Here is a 24,207-nt window from a genome sequence, read left to right as displayed (position 1 = left end):
AATGGGTCCGTACTTTTTTTATCTAATTTCGTTCGTTACACTAATGTTCCGTTTTGTTAAAAAATATTTTGGAACAGTCTTCAAAACTCTTACTCTATATTAAGACGTTTTTTAAGCTTGTTTAAGCAGACTGAACATATTCAAATAAAACTTTTTTGTGTTTGTAGTGTTCGTACATTCGCAGCCATTGAATTGTTCTTAAACAGAAGTATAGAATTATAAACAGGAAGTAAATAAATTTCGATATCGAGTTACAATAGAGGGAAAATTATAGGTTTTGATAAATGGCATTTTCTGCACTCTGAAATATTACTTTATTTGGCACCATAAAGAGGAAGTGTAGACTGTGTCGGAAAGTGTAGAGACTGGATGATGGGACAGGTACTACTTTTAATGCTCTACCTTCTGTATCTGGAATCGACGGATGCTATACGATTTCCCCACATCAACACCGTGTCACAGCAAGGTACGTGTTGTGTCTACAGTAGTAGACTTATTAACAGTGTTATTAAAAGAATATCGCAGTATAAAAATAGTATATTTTTTTCGACACCGTCTTATTATATTCCTTTTGTTTATTATGTTATTTACAATATCGAAAACAGCAATATGGGAATATGCAATTCTAGTGGAGTGGATCTAGTGTCCTCTATATACCACTACCGGTCTTCTGGGGTCACATTTTCTCCATCCGGCCGATCGGACCATTCAAAGTCTGTAATAGATATGTTTCAAAGACCGGAAAATACATATCAGACAATTTCGTTTCCTGCGTTAAATTTGAAATGTTCATAAATGTGTAACAGTAATAACATACTAGTAGTTTCGTTTTTAGAGTAAAAAATCTTTCCACCAGTGAACATTTCTACTTTTTAGTTCTACCAGAAAAAAAACTAACTACTTAATTGAACGACTATCCCTACCACGGTCATGCATACCCATACCCCACATCGGTCAGACACACCACTACCAAACCACGATCATACATACCCATTCCACACCACGGCCACACACAAACAAACCTTTCCTTCCACTCTCACACACACCTTTTCCCCATCACTGTCAAGCATACTCCTTCTCCCACCACATACATTACCACCCTTTCTGCACCTCAGTCAAACCCACCCCTTCCCCACCATAGTCAATATTCCCCTTCCCAACTAGGTTCAAACACACCTTTATTCCTACCACGATAATGCACACCACTTTCAACCGCATTCACACAAATCATACACACCCCTTACCCCAGCACAAAATCATATACACCCCTTACCCCAGCACAAAATCATAAACACTCCTCCCCCCAACAATTATACACACCCCTTCCCCCACAACAAGCATACACACCCCTTCCCTCACCACGGTCGTACATACCCCGTCCGCAATCACGGTCAAACACACCCCTTCCCCCACCATAATCATAGACACTCTTTCCCTCACCGCGGTCATACACATCCATTACTTCACCACAATCATACACAAACCTTCCCTTACCTCGGTCATACACAATCATTACCTCACCACAATAATACACACCCCTTCCCTACCACAGTCATACACACCCCTTCTCCCACCACACTCATACACAACCCTTCCCCCACAATAATAATAGACACTCTTTCCCTTACCGCGGTCATACACATCCATTACCTCACCACAACCATACACAACCCTTCCCCCACAACAATCATAGACACTCTTTCACTTACCGCGGTCATACACATCCATTACCTCACCACAACCATACACAACCCTTCCCCCACAACAATCATAGACACTCTTTCCCTTACCGCGGTCATACACATCCATTTCCTTACCACAATCATACACACCCCTTTCATTAGTAGTAGTAGTAGTAGTAGTAGTAGTAGTAGTAGTAGTAGTAGTAGTAGTAGTAGTAGTAGTAGTAGTAGTAGTAGTAGTAGTAGTAGTAGTAGTAGTAGTAGTAGTAGTAGTAGTAGTAGTAGTATACTAGTAGTAGTAGTAGTAGTAGTAGTAGTAGTAGTAGTAGTAGTAGTAGTAGTAGTAGTAGTAGTATACTAGTAGTAGTAGTAGTAGTAGTAGTAGTAGTAGTAGTAGTAGTAGTAGTAGTAGTAGTAGTAGTAGTAGTAGTAGTAGTAGTAGTAGCAGCAGCAGCAGCAGCAGCAGCAGCAGCAGCAGCAGCAGCAGCAGCAGCAGCAGCAGTCGTAGTAGTTGTAGTAGTCGTAGTAGTTGTAGTAGTCGTAGTAGTAGTAAGGTTGTCGATAAACACGTCAAATAACAAAATGTATATACTTATGGATCATTTAAATCACGCAAATTCGATATTTGCTTAAAGCAATTGGCTTTATACATCAAACTGCGATATATTTAGCTTTGTATTATCAATGTCACTTGCGTATAGTAAAGCTTAATAATCCAGGGAATATTATTCTATTTTTTGACGTATGGATTACATGCAATAGAAATAACATAATGCATTTAAACCAAATTACAATCACTTCAGTAATTATTAATATGAAATACAAATGCAGAAATGCACTTAAATTAAAAGAAAATAACCAAAGTGTTAAAATATCTGAATTATATTCAGGGTCTGTAATTCAATTTATACTTGGTCGAATATAACAATTTATATCGTCAACATTGTAAAAAAACCCATTCTATTTGGCAAATGGAATTTCCATTTTAAACAGCATCAGAATTAAGTTTGCATCCGGAATTTTGGCAAACTTAATATTTATCTTTTTCATCCAGTGTGTTTATTTTGTTATTTTTGTACCACTGGAATTGGTTCGGTAATAGAAATAAAAAATATTTTTGGAATCCTGATTTATTTAATAACTATTATAAGTTTGTATCCAAAGCACATGTCCCAGTGGGAAAATTGCCTTCCCATTAGAAGTTGGCTTTTCCAACTGGAAAATCAGCCCCCATGTTGTTGAAATTACTCCCATATTAAAAAGAGACAAATAAGTAAACTGCACTATTATTATCACCAAGCTAACTGAGAAAAATGCGTTCAGAGTATTACTTAACATTTCCTAAAGATAATACCTTTAAGTACTTTTTCCGATTTGAATTGTCTTACTCTTCAACTTGGGAAAAATCAGGAAATTTGAAAACTCCATATTAGAATATTGTCCAATTAAATCTTCCAATTGGAAAAATTGACACTTTTTCAGTGGGAAAATGTTCCTCCTTTGGCAGTGAGACAACTTGATCTGTAAACAAATATTTATCTTTTTTTAGTTTACCTGTGTCAAGATAGTGTTTCCTTTCCATTCCTCGCTAACACTTCTGTGCCGTTTTCTCAGCGATATATCGAAAGTTACATGAATTTTTTTAACTCAACCAGTGACAAAAATTCCATGACAACCTATTGGATTGTTTTTCCCTATCAGACGCCATTCTTGACGAACCGATTAACACGTGGTTACAAACAAATAATGAAAGAGTAATTGATAAAGGGTGTAAAGATTAGAAGTTGAGTTTACAAAATTTCAATAAATAAATTTGTACGAGTAAGCTCGCTTGTGTTGTATAAATCACTTTTTACGTACTATTGTACGCGTCATTCTTGTACAATAAATCATACCTGGATGGTTTTTTTTGAAGTTGTACAAGCACCAAAACTGCAAACAAGTACATATTATACATGCACAAGTAATGGGTTAGCGTCATCTCTTATGCATTTCCCACACAAACACTTCTAATTTAAGGTATTAGCCGCGTAATACACACTTTTTTAAAAGCTTTAACCGACAACATAGTTATAATCACAGTACACTATGGGACTTTTATCCAAATTTTGAAGATTTTTTACCGTGAATTAAAAAAGTTATTTATGTTTCATTACACCCACCCCCAAACTCCAAGGGCTGCAAAGAGCGACAAGTAAATATTTTGTTTATATTTGATTTTTTTCGCATTATCAGAGATTATGAAATAAGCACAACAGTTTCTGGTAAAATAAACATCAGTTAACAGAAAACTAAAGTTAAAACGAACACATTATTGATACACATGGAAAAAAATAATTTTGATTGATCTTATGATTCTTCGGAAAAGAGCAGTTTTTCGATGTTTGAAAATATATAGCAGTTTTATAAAATTCATAAAAAATAGTTAACTATAAGGCAATCTGCTGAAATCATTTTAGATATTATCTATGATGTCTATTGAACAATTTAAAAGACAATTTATGATAGTTTACCGTCCAGTTTTGAAGAAAATATACATAATGTCATGTTACCATACATTTTTATAGCTAATAAAATGCTTAAAAATCAACCTTTTTCTTGTAAAAAATTATAAAGCTTAATTGGACTTATTCATAAAATGTACTCTTTCAAATAAATGAATTTTACTTATGATACTATACTTATGATACAGAGTTTAAAACAAATGAGTGTACTTTTAAACTAAAATATGTGAAGAAAGAAGAACACTAAGTGGGCTTGCCCCTCCAAAAATATCAGAGTGAAAGTTTTCAACGAATGTTTTTTTTAATATTATAACATGTAAACAATCTCTGTGGGTAATTTGATGTATATCTGTTTTAATTTGTCATTGGTATTCTAACAATTAGTTTTTTTCACAATAATTCTTCACTCTTCAACATTTGAAGTTTGGTCTGTTCCCATGCTTTGTACTTGTAGTGTGTGCACAGATGATAACTCAATCCTGAGTCAATGCTGATTTGGTTTTCATGCACCTTCAGGTACTTTACCCATCAAGAATGTTTAGTGCTGTAAAGGGAAAAAGTTGTACTTTAAAGCCTTTCTAACTAATTAGTATAGATAATTATACTGCCATACATATACAAAATAAAATATAAACAGTTTAATATTTCTCAACATTATTTTGAAAAAACAACAACAAGCTGATACATACATCATCATCACCACCACCACCACCACCACCACCACCACTTGACCACCATCACCACCACCACCACCACCACTTGATTATTGAATACAGTAGGTTTATAAAAAACAAAAACCAAGTCAAATATGTTTTATATGAAATACTCACATCATCTCGATCAGATGCGACTGCCTTGTGGATGGACGTGGCTGTCAAATCCGCTCTCAAGGATCCAACATAGTATTTAATGCAGGCTGGAATTCTTCATAACCCAGTGTTGTTGACTAAGTAATATTCAGACATTTTCCTGCCTGGAAGAAATTAGACTTCTGATTATCAACCAGCAGAAACTACCACCGTAAAATACAAATGCACAAGTATTATACATTCTGCACTAAAATCTGTTTTAGCTAAGAGTAAGGGTTGGTAGGCACAAATGTGTAGTTGTTGTGCATATGGTTGATAATGATTCACAACAGTATGGGGTTTTAACGAGACCTACACCAAGCCAATGGATGTCAATAGTGTCCTAGCAGATGCGGCTTCAAGCCCCAAACCACATACAACTTTTTTCACACTCAGGTTAATTTTGAAAATATGCACTTTGTAAACAAATAACAGGTATGTACATGTATTGTGGTATGTTAGAAATAGGTCACGTACCAAAACACATCATTTTAAAACAAAATTTAAAGTTTAATATTTTTCTAAGATAAAACAATCAATTAAAAGATTACATACTCATATTATATCTTAAACATAAGTTATGTGCATAAGTACATATAAAAATATGTAACATGTACATAAGTACATGTAAAATATGAACATGCTGTCTAAACATTTAGCTAATAAAAATGATTTAAGAATTCCAAAGATAAATTAAAAAACAAACGTTTTTGAACACAAACGTACAAAACTGCTCAAGGATACTTACATTCAGAGCTCTTTGAAACGAATATCCCAGTTCCATGCCGATTGTTGACAGTTCGTTTTTTCCAGAGAAAATCTTCTCTTACGCGTATATTTCACTTATAATCCATGTTTAACTGTAATGACTCAAATTGTTAGATGTATCGTAATCAACTGTCCGCGTGTACTTGTAGTGTTTATTTATTTTAAACGTATATTCATGAGAAAAACCTCACAATGTTTCCAAATCCTTCGATGTAGAAATTCCATTATTGACCTAAGAATAGCCGGGAAATACCTTCTGTTTCTAAAAATAGCAACATCCGGTACAAGCCGAATACGCCCGATGTTCGTCGCGATCTGTTACGGCGAGTGGCGATATATGTCGATGATACCCGATGTTTCCCGAGTTGTATTACATGGCTAATAGCTTAACTATGAAGTCAATTTTTCACTGAGTTTATGAAGGACATGCATTGACTGCAATATGGCTTGACCCGCCTGTGCCATCACGAATATTTTATACTACAATATTTGAAAACTAAATATAGCACGCCGTATTGAAAAATCCGTATCACCATTTTTAGAATTATAATGCAATCTAGTTCTAATAAGATCAAACCCAGAACTTCTAGGAGTTTCCAGTTTATAGGTGTTTTCCCCTTTTACTATTCTTTTCTGTAAATATACTCAAAATATATGGCTCTTTTACTCTTAACTGTAATATGAAGCTATTTGTAAATCTCTCTAGCTCAGACTTTTGTAATTTACCACACAAATCAACTGAGTCCATGTGGAGTTGAAAATCATAATAGAATGTACCAGATGTCAATGAAAATCAGTTTGTGAAACATGCCTAGCATAATGTTTGATTTACAAAAAAACTCTTATGTTAAATTAAAAGTAAAAAAGCATTATATTTTACGTATATTAACAGAAAACACACGTATAAACACGGATATGAAAAGAAAAACCTCATATAAACTAGAAACTCCTTGCAGTTCGGGATTTGATCTCATTAGAACTAGAATGCATTATAATTCTAAAGAATGTGATACGGTATTTTCACTGTTGGATGTAAAAAAGGAAATTTATAGGCATATAACAAGTTATGTATATCCTTAAAATATGGACATGTTTTTGTAGTTGTGCCAAATTGATTTATTCATAATTTTAAAGGTTATTATTGGAATTGTCACCATTGTGAATTAACGTTATTGTCATTTTACAACATCGTTATGTCTTATTTTATTTTATTTATTACCAAGCAATTAATGAATAATCTCTATGAAAGAGTTCATTTTCATCTACATGTATTTGAATTTCTTTACTTCTAACAGAGGATGTGGATGTTAACATATCAACAATTTCCAAGCGAAGAATACGTTCTGCAAATGGCTTTCCGCTAGATCTTGACGTCAGATTTACGTCAAATAACCTACGTTCAGATTTAAAACTGAGCATAAATGACGTCAGCGATGATGTACCAGTGGTTCTGCAGAGAGCTGGGAAAATGGTGTCTTACCGGGTCTCCTCAGAGGTGAGTTGTGAGGATTAGGATCACAGTTTCTTGAGGTGGGTTGTAAGGATTATGATCAGAGTTGTTTGGCTTTGATCAGACGAGTTATCTCGTTTCCGAGATGATCTCTTGGTGTCTAGAAGTCAGAAATGGTATCAAATGTGTATAATAGTACAAATTGAATTTAAGATAATTTGTGTTTGTGTTAATAATGAGATGCAAATAGGGAGTCTTTTTTATTCAAGTTATAGTAATCGTATGGTTATATAGGCAAGCCAAGCCAATAATTCATGGGGGGGAGGGGGGCAACGGTGAATGCCAAACGTCAAGTAACTGTGAATCAGTTGTTTAAGAGCTACATGTAAATCATCGTCTATAAGATAAAGTAAACAAAACATTAGATATGCTGAATAAAAAATTGCAATTATTTCATGAATACAGACTCATTAAATGAGCCAAAACACAATCATAAATAACTGAAATGTGCTATCAAAACTGTATATGAATTAAAGCAAACTTATTTACATTTTATAACTTGTCTCTCAAATATTCGATCATGATTCTGTGCTATCTTGTGTTTCTAGTTTTGCACCTTGGGTTTATATTACCGAACTGATGTATACAATTTCATGACTTCATTTCTTAAATAAATATTGTGTATTTTTGCAGGCCGCCGCATTCTACATGGACGTTTCAAACAAGGCGGCATTTATCGTATGGCGGGCTGACGATCCTGAAACGGAAAACTTTCTTTTTGTATAAGGGTGTTTCCTTTTTGTATGAGGGTGCCAATAGAGTAATCATCAGTATCATCATCATCATCATCATCATCATCATCATCATCTCACTTTTTACATTATTATTATTATTATTATATTATTATTATTATTATGTGTAATCAACTTGACAGTAACTAAAAATTGAAGGAGTCATCGTGAGGTCTACTCAGTACTCAACACCAATGACTTTAAATATTTTATGGTGAAATAAAAAAGAGCACTTTATAGAGATTTAACATATCTCATTATTTATGTTCATCTTTATTATCCTGTTTATCTTAAGTTTGTTTCGTAAAGTTTGGAACGTAATTCAAAACAAAACAACAAAAACACGAATATAAAGTTACCACTGTGTAGAAGTAAGGCCCGTCTTTCCCCTCCCAAAGTTCAGGAAATACCAGGCTGGCGTACTGGAGCTGCTCGTAGAGCCACCAACGTTAATATTGCCTTTATGGAAGCGGTTGGGGGGGGGGGGGGGTGCAACGTGGCACAGTGTACCATATCCTATATCATATATTGTATAACATCTATTATATATTTATAAAACCATTGCTTTATAACAAAATGTATAATGCGTTTTTTTAAACGGAGGGCTTATAGCAAAAGTTGTTATAACTTTTGCCCCGACCCAACTGTATATATTCATCATACATGTGTGATATGAACTTGTTACTGGTTACTTCATACAATTATCAGTTCGGGACGTACCAGTCTGGCGATCGAGAGCTGCTCGTGCAGCCACCAACTTTCGTCAACGCCGGCCACTCCGTGACGGAAATTGAAGATACCAGCCCGACTGACACTGACTTCCTGGTAAACCCCGATTTCAGTGAGTTCACACATAATTCTACCATGTTTGATCACTTGAAAAAATGAGTAAAAGTTAAGGCAATTATAAAAGTAATGGGTGGTAAAAAGTACATAAAACTATATTAAAGCTATATTTAAATAATTTCGAAATGTATACTTTTTTCGGTTCGTATACATTTTTACTACAGAGCAATTTTAAGAGTATAATAACTTTTAGTACTCTCTATGATTTCTTTAGCCTAAATACGCACCAGTTCTGGTATAATAAGAAATCAAGTACAGATGTATAAGTATAAACATGCTCATTCCTGTAAGCTGTATAAGTAATTTAAAGATATAAAAAACTCGAAGCATGATGATTGTTTGCCTTGTTGTTTCAAGCGTGGATTTAATATTATTAACAAGGAAAGTTGAATAAGATTGGGCATATTCATACAATATACAATGCATTTGAATTAGACACCACAGCAGTTTTTTATATTTTGTGTTAACGATCATTATTGGTTCTGTGAATAACTGATCATTAATTGCTAGCATTTGTCTGTATAGATGCAAGCAGAGCTGAACAGATAGTAGCATCAAATTACAAGAACTCCGACCGAGTGAAAAGACAGGCAACAGATTATGAAGTTGAAATCTTCTTTGTTATCGACTACAGTCTTTATTCCTTGTATGTCTTTGCAGATATCTTCGTAATGTAAAACCTTTAGTTCTCCAAAATCAAGCTGCACCACTACTTTTTTATTCTAAATATATTGTGAGAACAAAACAGATCAGTATTTTACTACCGTTGATTTTATAATATCGTGTGATAATTAAAGTAAATATACATAGACAATTACACACTATAACATCTAAAAACAAATTATATCAGTACTTATTTGTCACTACGCTGTTTCTGTACCAAAAGCATGTTTTATTTTCTAGCTGGTATAGGCATATGACGGGCACCGATTTAGAAAAGCAAACATCGGCGATTTCAGCCATTAAACAATTCTACGCTTTTGTTTTAAATGCGGTAAATATCATTTTACACATTATTAGTTTGTTACCATAAGACAAATCAGCAATCAATCCTTACGTCTTAATACGCATCGTTCCTTATTCTCCTCCTTTTAGTACCGGTGTGCACAGGCAATATGAACGCTCAAGATATAGCGTCCCAAACTTCCGAGAAGCGTTACTGCACGCATGCATGAACTCAAGTATTATAGGAAGAGGATCAAACTTCCGAGAAGCGTTACTGCACGCATGCGTGAACTCAAGTATTATAGGAAGAAGAATAAACTTCCGAGAAGCGTTACTGCACGCATGCATGAACTCAAGTATTATAGGAAGAGGATAAGACTTCCGAGAAGCTTTACTGCACGCATACATGAACTCAAGTATTATAGGAAGAGGATAAGACTTCCGAGAAGCTTTACTGCACGCATACATGAACTCAAGTATTATAGGAAGAAGATAAGAGTTTTTACTATTTGTGATACTTAAAAAAATGAATTTATACAGTCGCAAATGGTCAAATTAAGTAAGGTATATGTGTTCGATGTTTATCATCCGCTCAAAGGAAGAGCCAGGCTCAATTTCATATGTTGTTAAGTAATTGCTGACTTACGTCTTGATTGTTCAGTCAGAGAGCCCAAGAAGTCCGATTATTGCATTTGCTGTGCAGGTGGTGACATTAAAACGTTGAATTTCTGTTGAAAAAAGCTTGGCAATATAAAAAAGTTTTCTATATGCCATACATTGTGCCTCAGACTATGACAAAAGGCCCGAATCAGCACAAAGATCCATAGTAGCATGATTGGTTTACTGCAACAGTGCCGCTCGTGTCACTGAAAATCGACAATTGTGCTTGAGTACCATTCGGAACTCCTCAGACATTTTATTGAAAACAACCTCGGATGTGTGTAGACGGTAAGAAATCGGTATACTTTAACTACGCCCCAAGTAGTAATTTCAACTTAGCAGTTAAACTTAATGACTTAACTCTTAGAAATCTTAATTATGTTTGCAATAATACACTTCATTGGCAATCAATTTAAACTTAGATCTACAAATACAAGCTAAAACACTACATTTAATTAATACTGTAATTCAAAATTTTACGATCTTCTTCTACTGATGTACCGGCATACACCAGAGGTTACGATATAAATGAACGAGGTTTCCGAATAGCTCTAGAAAGGGCCGGCCCGCTTAGGCTGAAAGGGCACTTACGGCGTAACAATACTTATATAACGAAAATTAACGTTGTCTACATTAGATTCTCGACTTTTGTGATTTTTGCGAGCGCCAGCGGGAACCCTGCACAACTGACATAATAATGACCATAGGGAACTATCAATGGAATGTCTCATTTCAGGTTGTTCTTGTTACAAACACTCCTTAAAACTAAGCAGCATCATTTAATTTTATACAGATATGTTCTAGGTCACTAAGGCATATAGCTTACTTTTATAAGTTGTTAATTTCAATTTAGTGACCTGTGGAGGAAAGGTAAGCAGGTGCGATATTTGTTGGACAATCAAAACATTACGACCGCCAAATGGCGTGCCCGTCGTGCGTTTCAATAATTTCTTTTAGGGTAAACAAATCGTGGGGCAAATTTAACCTGATTTTGAAGGATTTTTAATTGTATTGGAGTGTACAGATTCTAAAATGTGAACACTAATCTTGTTGATTTTATTTCAAAAGAACTACATTTGGAAAAGGTCAAATTTTCAAGATATATGCCTTATATGTTTACAGATGAGCGTTCGCTACAGCTCAGTGACGGGTTCAGGCTACACCATTTCCCTCGTTTACGCGGGAATATCCATTGCAACGGTAAGAAGCACTGAAATAAAATTCATTGGTTGCCTAGTTGTGTCTGTTTGCTTTACAGGACAATAAGTATCCGTATTAGTATATCAGGGCGGATATCAATCGTAATTTATCTGTTCTGTTGATAGTTCTTTAAACAGATTTTTCCCCAATCGAGGATCTGAGACGGTTGTTGTTAAAAATAGTGACTTAATATAACAGCAAATCCTGTCCATATTGTAGAGTTCTACAGACGCACCGTACGTCGAGAATAATCTACAATCATTCGATGTAAATGGCCGTCGAGCGTTCCTGGCCGAACTCGTATTGCCTGCCTTTAAGGACTGGGGAAATACCAACCTTAAGCAGAATTACAACTTTGACGTCGCTATGATGTTTACAGGGTAATTTCGCCACAACCGTTCTAAAAGACGTATTGTATAAGTTAACCGTAATTTAGGGTACGTTGAAAAACTGTTGAGTTCCACCAACGTCGTGCAAAATAAATTGAATTTGATAGAAATAGTCATTTTTAAACACACCCTAGTTCACTGTTCTATAGATTTCGAAAGATGTTATGATATTTGTCATTGCAGCGTTGTTGTTGTCGCCATCGTGTAAAAAAAATTGACAATTACTTGAAACCGTTAAAGATATTTTCACAAACCGTACATGTTTAACAACGACACTCTTTATATGTGAAGCAATACTATGCTCTAGCGTACATTTGGTCAAGTAATGCTCTTTATCAACGAGCAGTGGCATCTGTCCCAGTTTTCTAGTTTGCATTAATTACTGAAACATTATTTTTATAGCAAGAGGTCCACGTGGCCCTACATCTCTCATCTGAGTACATTGGTTTCCAAAAATGACATTGGTTGCAAAGACAAAAAGGAAGTTGTGGAGAAAGTTAATTGTTTCTAAGGAGCTCCATGGTTGCTTAGGAATGTGATAGTTATAAAGCGAAGCAAGTCAGTGAAGAGATAGTAATTGTTGCTGAGTAAATTGTAGTTGCTAAGGAATGTGATAGTTGTTATTGGAAGAGATAATTCCAGCAAACTGCTGCCGAAAAGGTCATCGATCATTTAGAAAAAATATTTGTGGTTTCTATGGAGCCTGAAGGTTGCTAATGATTGGTGATCGGAAATTTGACGATTTTAACATAGTTAGACAAGGACCACTAGACAAATCTACATAGTAAACATCTCAGCTCTGAGCACTGCATTTTCGAGTAAAACAAAACATTGTAACAAAGTAAAACAAGGGTTGGACCAACATTAACCCGAGGAACACGATTTGAAAACAAAATGATGATATCCACTAGGCAATGCTATATGCCAATTAGATAAGCTCTAGACCTTTTGGTTTTTGTTTTCCTTATATAAGTGTACATAAAACTGACCAAATTCTTGGCGACTATTTTATTTTAAACAAACTTACATCACATAAGATACATTTTACGGTTTTCTTTTATTATCATGTTAGTGTCTCCGCCTCTGGTGGCCATTGTTTTCTACGAATCATCATTGCTTGAAGGAATATGAAAGAGGGTCACCTTATGTACATTTCAGTGACATTATTTTGAAATCTCATGTGCAGTTTTGTTGAAATTGGCCAAATGATTATGGATAAGATTTTGTTTCAAGGAAAATGTTGACAATGAACGGATGACGTACAGTGACCTATAACAATAGTTTACCCTTGATCACTTTGTGCTCGGGTGAGCCAAAAGAAACTTACTGAAATAGTGAAGGCCTTATCTAGTATCCTCAAAGTGTTAAGACGTATAAACATACATAAACACAAACAAAAGTTAAAAGTCGAAATTAAACATTGGCATACAAATGCAGGAATGAAATTTCAACAATTATTGTTTTGTTTTATATTTTAGTTATGAAATGGGCAGATTTGTCAACAACGAGTTTTATTCCGCTACTGCAGGTAACAAAACGTTTTTTTTATTATGACAACATGGCATAGAATTTTATAAGTTTTCGGAAATTTCTGAATAACTTGCATTCTAGTTATTCTATGGTAGATCGTTGCTAGGAGTGACCTCTTATGTTATGCTAAAGGAATAGGTTGGAGCACGTGTCACTTAATTTTATAGGTCAAGGAAATAGCAGGAGTGCATTCCCTCACGTGAGTGTGAAAAGAGAACGGATGGTTTGATTTTTCTCAAGGCATATTATTGAACATATGAGTTATCAAAACGATACAAAAAACAACAACAAATATATATAGGAGTTGCCACGAGTCATCATATATTACACAATTTTATTCAACGAGTGCAGGAAAAAATATTTCATTTTTCCTGGACAAGTTGAAAATAATTTTATTGTATGATGAGTATGACGATTGACAGATTCTCATTATAACATCATTTTTTTTACGGTAAAAAGGTAACAAAAAATTAAATATGTGTCACCTGCAATGATAATTTGCTGAATACCACAAACTGACAAATCAATGTCATTTCCCGCGCTACACGCATTGCAATAATGTAGTTTCGAAAATATTTACATCAAGTAAGAAACACAACATAAACATTAAACTGTGAACGAAAATTTGCTGTTTTTTTAAATGGTGACTTGACAGCCGGTTTATATGACGCCATATTTGTAATATGTTCATTATGTTATGTCTTGTTTATGTACAGGTTTTAAAGGGCATTGAGACCAGATGGTCCAACATCAGCAAATACATTATTTTCACAAGACAAACCCAGAACTGTCAATACGAGCTTATCATGAATATTTTGTCGCTGTCTCAGCTGAGTTTTCCCATTTGAAAAGTCAAAGTCAAGAAATTTATTAAGTAATCAAAGGCCACCGGCCCAAAATACGTGACATACATAATAAAACAAATAATATACGAGTTGTGTCAAGAAAAGGAATTTAAGCATATATCCAAACATGAGTATATCCTTTTAATTTTTAATTTCTAAAAGAAGATGATATACATAGAAAGACAACTTACTTAGAATCTCATAATTAGTTGTTTTCATAAGGCTATAAAAGTCATTCAAATCTACCCCAGCAGAGTACCAATTAAACAAATATTGTCTTCTTATATTGTCATACTTTCTACAGACAAAAAATGCATGATATTCACAAACTAAGACAGATAAATGTTCGTTATCATAACAAAAAGTACATATACGATCATCTTTTGGTATGTTTGATGCCTACCAGTTTCTATTCTCAATTTATGGTTTGAACATCGAAATTTTGAAAGTGCTATCTTGTGCTTAAATGGTATAGCTACTGATAGGTATCTTTTAACATTCAGCAGTGTTTTAAAGTCTTTGTAATGAGAACAGCGACCAGAATTATTTACAGATTCAAACCAGTTTTGGTTATAGCAATCAATAATTCTCTGTTTAAAGATTGTTAAAAAAACGTTAACACTTCCAACGTCTTGAGTTATCCAAATATATCCAAATCCATATGTAAACAACATGTTTTTAATATTTGTTACCCAGCAAGTTCGTCCAACTTCATCAAGAGATTTAAGCATTAAATAACATTGTTTCGGATATCTAGTATAGGTCATTCTTAATAATGTACAAAAATATCTCATACAATTAGAAAAAATATGATGTACACAATGGTAATCTACCACACTCTCCAAGAACCATGCAGGTGTTCGTAGTCTTATTTACCCAAAGGTGCTTCCTGCACAAGTCATTATATACAGACTCAATACTTGGACTAAACTCATATCCCCAAATTTGAGAACCGTAACATAAAATAGGGTTAATCATGGTATCAAATATCAAAGTTCTTTGGTTGGGAAATAACCGAAGGGCTTTTGATAATGTTTAATTGCAAATATAGATTTTTGTGCCTGAGCCGACAACTTTTCTTTAGCTGATGTCCATGACAATTGTGGGGTAAAAAGAAGTCCCATATACTTATAAACTGAAGTAGTTTTAACGTTTAGTTCACGAAACTGCCATTTTTCATAGCTCCTTAAAAGTCCACCATTTCTAAATACAATAATTTCTGTTTTCTCAAGGTTCACCTCCATACCGGAATTAAGACAAAATTCATCTATCGTATTGAGCTGCTGCTGTAGTTTTAATGTTGTTTCGGCGCAATTTGCAATGTCATCTGCGAACATTAAACATATTATATCTGGTATATCGTTGGTGATGAAAATGCCAGACCCACATTTCTCTCTTAAAAGAGCAGATAACTCAATTATAAAGAGGATAAAGATTGTCGAACATGATTTATCTCCTTGCCTCGTACCGATATTACAGGGAAACGAATTAGTTACCCCACCATTTGTTCTAACACATGAATTAAGGTTAAAGTACATAGATTTCAAGACTCTTAAAAAATTACCATAAACACCTAACTTTTGAAGTGATTGAAATAGTTTTACGTGGTTAATTTTATCAAAAGCTTTACGGAAGTCAACATATAAACAGTAAAAGCGTCCTCTTTTTTTGAAAGGTATGGTTCTTAACCATAGCTTGTAAACAAAATATATTATCAACCGTGGAATAATTTCGACGAAACCCAGCTTGACATTCATCAATCTTGTATTTTGCTCAGCCATATTATAAAGTCTTTTATTTACAACACCAGAAAAAATCTTATACATGGTATTTGTAATTGATATACCACGGTAGTTTCCTGGTACAGTATTTGATCCAGATTTATGAACAGGGCATATTATACTTTGTCCCCAAGATTGTGGAAACACTCCTGTTGACAAAATCTTATTAAATAATAACAAGAAAAAAGGTCCTATATCAGAACACGTATATTTATAAAATTCAGACGGAATTCCATATAACCCACAACTTTTATTATTTAATAGTTTGGAAATAGATGATTCTTCCTCCGATAAAGTAAAAGTATCATTAAGGGTGCTAGCACTTTCGTCTATAAAATCATGAACATTTTCACTATTCGGATCAACCAATACTGCATTTTCATCATAGAGAAGGCTTCTGAAATAATCGTGCCAGTCATTGGCAGCAATACTAGACACAGCTTTCGATTTCTTTGTACCAAGTTTCAATTGTTTCCAAAATGATGTTGGGTTTGCACTGTTTACTAATTTAAATCTATTCTTACATTGATAATCGTATTGCTTCACACAGCAACAGTTTTTAAACGCGTTACGCTTATCTTTATATATTTTAAGGTCATTGCTACTATTAGAATGACGAAATGCACGTAGGGCAGTGTTTTTTAATTGTTTAAGTTGATAGCATTCTTCGTCCCACCATGGAGGTTGGTCTGACACATATTTAATTTTGCTTTTCATACAATTTCCAGCATCATAGTATATTTTTGTCAATGCATTGATTTATACCATCGTTCATTGATTGTAAAATAAGAGCATTACGAGCATGCAATAAGTTACGTATGTTTTCTATAAAGGTATCACACAAATTATTTTGCAACTTGTATCTATCATTAGTCGCATTTATGCTATCAGTCATAACCGTAGTTTGCGATAATTCCTTAGAGTTCAGGTTTAACATACATGAGATTGGAAAATGATCAGAATCATCTGCATTTAACACTTTAAAATCTCTAATATATTGAAAAAGGTCAGAGGAAGCTATCATATAATCGACTGTACTGACACCATCATTTGAAAAACATGTAAATTCTCCGTTTAAGTCGCTCGGGAATCTACCATTTAGAATATGAACGTCTAAAATGCAGCAAAAATTAACTAATGTTTTTTTCCAAAATTATTCCCCCGAATCATATCCTTATTGTTTCGTGGCATTTCAAAATAACTCCCCTCATATTCTACATCGCCAAATACATAGTTAAGATTATCATTGGGTATAAAATCTAAGAAGTCTTTATTACGAGAATTAAAGTCACCTGACAATAATAATGAAATATCTGTATAATCGTGTCTAATAATTTCGAAATGCTCAAACAACTGTAATATGCCATTTTTATCAGTTTTCCTATCGTAATATGTGGAACCGTCTGGCGAAACATATGCGAAATACATAATACTATCATTACATTGATAGAATGACGATAAGTTGAAACTAGCGCATAATAGTTTCCAAGTTAATAGTTTGTATATTTAGCATGTAAAAGTCATATGATTAGAGCAGATACATAAACCGATACTATTTTTAAATTAACTGGTATTTACGTGGTATACAACCCAAGTAAATTTCGATTTGTAAAAAGGCGCAAAAACTGAGTAAAATACATGTGGCGTTAGCGACGTGATACATCTGTAATTAACGCCCATTGCGTTGTACACAGCGATATCATTTTTGTTTAAGTTTTATGTAAGTTAACGACTGTTACTTGTGTTAATGTGATCTTTCTGCGCTGCCAGTGTTTTAAGACGAGTCTGAATTCTTTAGACTTGTTTTCTATATGATTTTGTTTACTGAGTTATCTGTTATTTTTAAGTTATTCCTGATGCAGTTGTCGTGTCAGAAGTCCATTTAAAAAATAAGTGATACAGAATCGTGTATTTTTATGTTCAATGATCCCACTTAAATGGATTTCTTAATTTTGAATAATGAGAAAACTATTCTAGTGTCAAGAAATTCAAGTGATTGTTTACTATATTGTTTTAAGGGACTGTACACCAGACTGGGACCAAAAAACGTTTTTTTGTAAAAAAAGTAACAAAATGTAAAAAAAAAAATGTGTTGGAGACCGGGTCGAACCTGTGTTGCCAAATTTGCAGTCCAGCGTCGTATCCACTGAGCTACTACGGCTTACTCTTATTAGATGACATAATTAAGCTATTTACCTACCTCGGTAATATCACGTGATAACACCGACTAGCCAATCACGCATAAGGAATGAATTCTACCTGGTAGACATACCCAGTAATCTTTTTTATGGAAAAATACGAAATAACTGCTAAACTTAAATAAATTGTATTTGGTATTTGGTACTATGTGGTACTTCAGTTAGTAGGTTTCAATGCATTGTACACATCGATGCCAAGTTAATGTCAGTTTTCGACAATATTCTCTTTTTTTCGCTATTTTATCATATGGAGTACAGCCCCTTCAAGAAAGTTGAGTTCTTCAAAAAAGATTTGTTTTATAGTTTCCATTTATTTGAATTTCTACAATTGGATGATTGTGTGTAATAAAGTCAGAAAGACGCTGTAAACATAAAACATACAAAGTCACAAACAAGGGGAAACCCCGTCAAACAACTTCATCTTCTCCAAATGATTGTGAATGATTTCCATTATTTATAATTAAACTTTGAATTTCATTATAAAACAGCACGTGATTGTTGTATTTAGCCGAAAACGAGATACAGCATGTGATAAAGAACTGACCAAAATGATTAAATGAAATAACAGACAATCATAAAATATATATTAAAGCATTTTTATGATCAATGGTTGAACGGAAATTGAAGTACATCCTTCAAGGAGCAGTTGCAAACAAACTAAACAACTGGACGAGTAGATACCATCACCACTCTATATCATACTGATAATAACGGTATCATCAGTCGGGCACATGGTCATTTAAAAACTTGCTCGATTGCAGGCCTCGCCTACACTCCTGGAGCGTGTAGTAACTTGAATTACAACATCAACGAAGACCATTTCGGGGCGGTTCTAGCCACGATTGCTGCACACGAGTTGGGACATAAGTAAGTGGTGGACACGAGGCAAAGGCTTGAATAAAAGGAATAAGTCAGCGAGTCGTAAAGAGGAATTCGTTCTTGTTCATGTAGCTCATTGGGCAGATAATTCGGAATTATTGAGTGTTTATAAGTGTTTTTATCTCTTCTTTTAGCATTTGAATCTAAGCATATCATATCATGGGCTTATTTCAAAATATATAGGTTTTGCAAACGATTTGTTTGTGATTTACAATTTATGTCACTGAACACACTGGATCTGCTCGATCTATTATGTGTTGAACATTTTCACCGTTTTTATTCCCCGGACCCGGGGTTGTTTATGGAATACAAAGTGATACCGTTCAACCAATCTTTCTTCTCATTTCTTTCTAGAAATCAGTATTTTTTCGCGTGCAAATTGTTCAATTTAAGGTGGTCTCTATAACCTATAATATGTGAAAATAAAGAACTTATTTACAATAATGATATTAGAAATAATAAACTGTTAAAAATCCTCAATCGCATGCTATTCAGTTTGGGCGCCCAGCACGATGGTACAGTCGACGGTAATGGCGAACTTTGTTCGAGTGACGATGCGTATGTGATGGCTCCCTCTTTTGGCGTATCTTCTGACGAGATCAAAAACCTCCATCGCTTCTCATTTTCTTCATGCTCCATCGATTACTTTACTGCGTATATCACTACGTTTAACACGTAAGTAGTAGTGCAGTTAAGGTTATGGCTAGAACATATTTGATACGACCCAGGCTTATGGTGTCTTGATAAATAACAGTGATAATTATCCTTACCGCAGGTAGACTATTATTGTTCCACGGTGGCGTAACTTAGTTTACCTCTTTTAGATATTTCAGCAATCAAGTATATGCCTAAAACATGATTAATCCTATATAACTAATGCATAGTATTTATGATGCACTTGTATTGTTTAGGATGTTTTAATTTTATTCAATCGTTGCTACTCAAATCATGATTCAATTTAGTTTCACTTTATTTATTATTCATACACAAGTCGTTTATAGTTTTTACAGTACGCGATCTTTCTTTCTGAATAGGACATTCTTTTATCTAGGTCAGGAGAGTCCTACCAAACTTGTTTTGGCCAAAACGGCCATCAACCGATCGGCCAGCCTCGTGTCCGATTTAGGTTTTGGTATATAAACACACTGGTTTTCGGGTCACATGAGTCTGGACAGGATCATGAAAACAAGCTATATGTCAAATAAATCAGCGAAAACACATAGTTTTCAACAGTGTATTTGTCAACAGAAAGCTTTCATAGTTGAACACTACGTTAGCTGATGTTGTTATTTGCAACAGTGACAATTCTTATGGGGCTATAAAAACGGCATTAAGAAGTGCTATGCCAGATTTGAATAAGTGCTGCGTGATGTTTATCATATTTTACGGAGAAACTTACCATTTCACTTAAATAGTAATCAAAGGAAGTGTTCGTGAAGCTGTTTACATTTACCGGATATCGGGACTAAATTTAAACGGCACAATCTGCACATGTACGTATAGTAGATGACCAGGTTAATAAATTAATGTTTTCTAACGCTACAGATGAGCGCAGGATATCGGGTGCTGCTTCGTGTTATAATTTTTGCCTAGGGTGATCATGAGCAGCCAGGGACATGCAGCCCCTGGACGCTAGCGAACGCGTTACAATATTAGGTAAACTCTTAATGATTAACAAGGGCGCATCGACCGAAGCATTTTGTGACGTCGTGAATGTCAAGTTGTAAAGCTGGATAACTTTATTTCACCGAGGATGCACCAATATGGATTGGTCACGGGTGAAATATTTACTTTTGGTATCAACGATGGATTTCTGTTCTTAAGTTCATGCTTATATTTCATTTAATATAATAATTAATTGATATTTTATTGGAAAATCGCGTGAAATGATAGCCAAATGACGTCAAACCGGAGACGACTTCATTATTGTTTTTTCCAGCTCTGTGTGCGTTTATCTTCGTTTTTATACAGTGAAACAATCTTAAATTGAGATAACTCATTGTTTCAAACGATGAGCTTATCAGGATATAAAACACCGTTATTTTCAAATAAACCACCGAAAAGCATGTCTTCTTTAGCATCACTTTTAAGCATGACTAGTTAATAGAATAGGCTCGATGAAATGTAGTACAGTCGAAACTCGTTATGTCGACTTTGTCGGGATCTAGGGAAAAAGGTCGAGATAACGAACATTCGACACATCCGCATTTCAAAAAAAATTAATACCAACCCCAACACATTTGAGTTTGATTCATGTATGAAATCCGATTTCTGAAATTGAAACAGCAAACGTATTATTGAAAATTAAAGTGAAAAAATAAAAGAATTATTTGTGGCAAATTGATTTCATTTACCTTTACGGATTACACAAAACAGATATAAAACAACAATAACATACATCTGAACATTGTAAGAAAACTTCAATTAACTCCAATTATGACAGTTTGTTATTTTGACACACACGGTAGTTTAGCGACATGCCGCAAACCGTCTTGAATATTTTCGCACCTACAACTCCATCTACAGTTCGACATAAGAAACATTGCAAATGCGTGAACTTCTACCACAGGTACTGAAATAGGAGGTCGACATAGCGAAAATCGAGATAGGAAATTCGACACAAGCATATTTATTTTATATAATTAGATGGTATTAATTCGGGACCGGAGAGTCGAGATACCCTACGTCGACATAGCGAGTTTGGATGGTATTGCTGTTTAACTAGATATTTAGCTGGTTGTTCAGGACTATGATAACATTAACAAAGTTGTCAACATAGTCGTCGTTAACTTTCAAGTTTTTACTGCTATGGGGTTGTATTCAATATGCCAATTGTGTCAATCCTATGGTCATATATCAATGACCGCATTCACGGTATAGGTCCATTATCCGATTAGCTCCATCGTTCTTTTATCAAATTAAGACCAAGATTGAATACCACCCCTTGGAGTTTCATGGATACACTACTGCTGTGGTTATATTTCTTACAAAATCTTAGAACGGTATTTCAGCTGTGCTTGTTCTTTTTAAAAATTTAAATATATATGAACCCGATGAAAATAATAATATTGCTGTTTAACTTGATTATAAATGCAAGAAAGCTTTTAAACACCGGCAGATGATATCTGTGCCTTGCTGTTGAGTAATAGAATTAAATTCATTAGGTTATGTTTTGTTTTCGTATTACTCTTGTTTGCTGACTCATCCATTTGTTAATATTGCACATATTGATACTTGTTTACACCCTATATTTATGTACTTTTATTAAAAAACGGTCTTTTGAAATAATAAGTAAAATATTGCTTCGAGTGACAGAATATTTAGTGACATCATGTGATGTTGATGATCATCACATGACAAATGTGGCGTGGAATAGTAATTTGCCCAAGACTGGAGACACTAAGCTTTCAGTTCTTTTTGGAAGACTTTTTTGACGGATTAGTAAAACATGTATACTTGGAGGGTAGTCATTCTAAAATGACGTCCAGGCTTTTTTTTTAATGATGGTTAGCCTGGAACGTCATTCATAACAAAATTCGTAAACATGTAAAAACTGTCTATGAAATGAAATGGTCTTCATTTGTATTCTGTTGCTTAAGACTACCAATAAATACATTAATTCTTATCAATAACCATATCCATTTTGCAAATTCACAAGCTATTTCTTCAAAAAAGTAATTTAAATACCTGATTTCAGTTGACAGGAGCTTTCTTACTGCCAAAAAGAAAAAAAAGGTTACACACAACTAAACTTTAAGGTTTCAATCTGAAGTAGTATTTTTAGTATAGATTACCTTCCCCTAACACTATCATTATCAGTTACCACACTTTTGTACTTAATGAATTTGAAAAACATTTATCGTCACATACAGGATTCAAGATGTATTTACAAACTATTCTATGGGCAATGTGGACAATGCATACTATTATACACATGTATTTAAAATAAGACTAAATATTAAAAAAAACATGTATATCAACGGCATTCTTACACTAAGTGAATCAAAATGTTTTATTGTGTAACCTATTAATCAAAATTTGACTTCAACACGACAATCCAAGTTTACAATTATCAGAGATTTTGCTGACTTATCAATTTATTATGTGTATATATATATATAGTTTCGCTAGAACATATGTTTCATGATGATATTTATATTAACAAATACCTTATTCCTCACATCAGAAAACCTATACAAAACTCAACTAAAGGGAATCTTCAGGAAATTACTATTTTTTTTAAGGAATTGATAGAAAAACATAATTACAGAACATTGTTGTTTGCTTTTTTTCCGACTAGAGTGTGTTTTATCGTCAAGCTTATAGGAAAACAACTAGAGTTAGAATTGTTGTGTGTGTTTTTAAAAGAACTATATTTGTAAACAGAAGTAACACTTATGTGTTTAAGGGGTTAAAACATGACAAAGCCGGGACTCTGCGTGAGAATTGGCCTTCATGCTCTTATAGAATATACCTCGGGTTGTTATGGGACACTTGTGCAATCTTCGCCGACTTTACATTTAAAATGTCATCTTATAGAAGGTCATATGCCCAGTTTGTGACATGAACGCGCCAGGGGTTCAAAGAGACGCTATAAAATTTAACAAAGCTTATAAAGGCAAACCGGTAATTTTACCCAGTATTCTAATTTCTGTCATACAAAGTAAAAGCACACATATAGTATTTATAATGTATGGTCGTTTTTAGAGGGAGGCTAGGTGCGTGTGGGAAAGGGGAAAGGAATGTAGGAATGTTTTTATATCAAAAGATGGCAATCAAAAACCTCCAAATAATTGCAGAATTTCAAACCGTCATGGCAGGTTTTTGTCAACATACATACAAATGGTCGTTCACTCGGGAACACCAGAAAACTTACTCGCCTACTGGTAGG

General features: G+C 34.2%; 1 protein-coding gene across 2 annotated transcripts; it reads left to right on the top strand.

Moving 5' to 3' along the window:
• On the top strand, window positions 1-20,972 carry LOC128226463 (A disintegrin and metalloproteinase with thrombospondin motifs 16-like). 2 transcript variants are annotated; one of them, XM_052936349.1, is made up of 12 exons: window positions 1-466; window positions 7,098-7,297; window positions 7,946-8,032; window positions 8,752-8,884; window positions 9,415-9,535; window positions 9,793-9,883; window positions 11,617-11,694; window positions 11,914-12,074; window positions 13,562-13,611; window positions 19,199-19,304; window positions 19,812-19,991; window positions 20,862-20,972. In XM_052936349.1, the coding sequence occupies exons 1-12, from the start codon at window positions 370-372 to the stop codon at window positions 20,863-20,865; spliced, it is 1,308 nt and encodes a 435-aa protein (XP_052792309.1). In that variant the 5' UTR covers window positions 1-369; the 3' UTR covers window positions 20,866-20,972. The 2 variants fall into 2 exon arrangements, with proteins under 2 accessions (XP_052792309.1, XP_052792310.1); XM_052936350.1 differs by lacking the exon at window positions 1-466 and having other exon boundaries at window positions 7,102-7,297; window positions 7,946-8,072.
• Window positions 20,973-24,207: the final 3,235 nt, after the last annotated feature.

This window comes from Mya arenaria, chromosome 3, assembly GCF_026914265.1.
Source record: "Mya arenaria isolate MELC-2E11 chromosome 3, ASM2691426v1".
Lineage (NCBI taxonomy): Eukaryota > Metazoa > Mollusca > Bivalvia > Myida > Myidae > Mya > Mya arenaria.
This window is presented reverse-complemented; position numbering and strand designations above follow the sequence as displayed.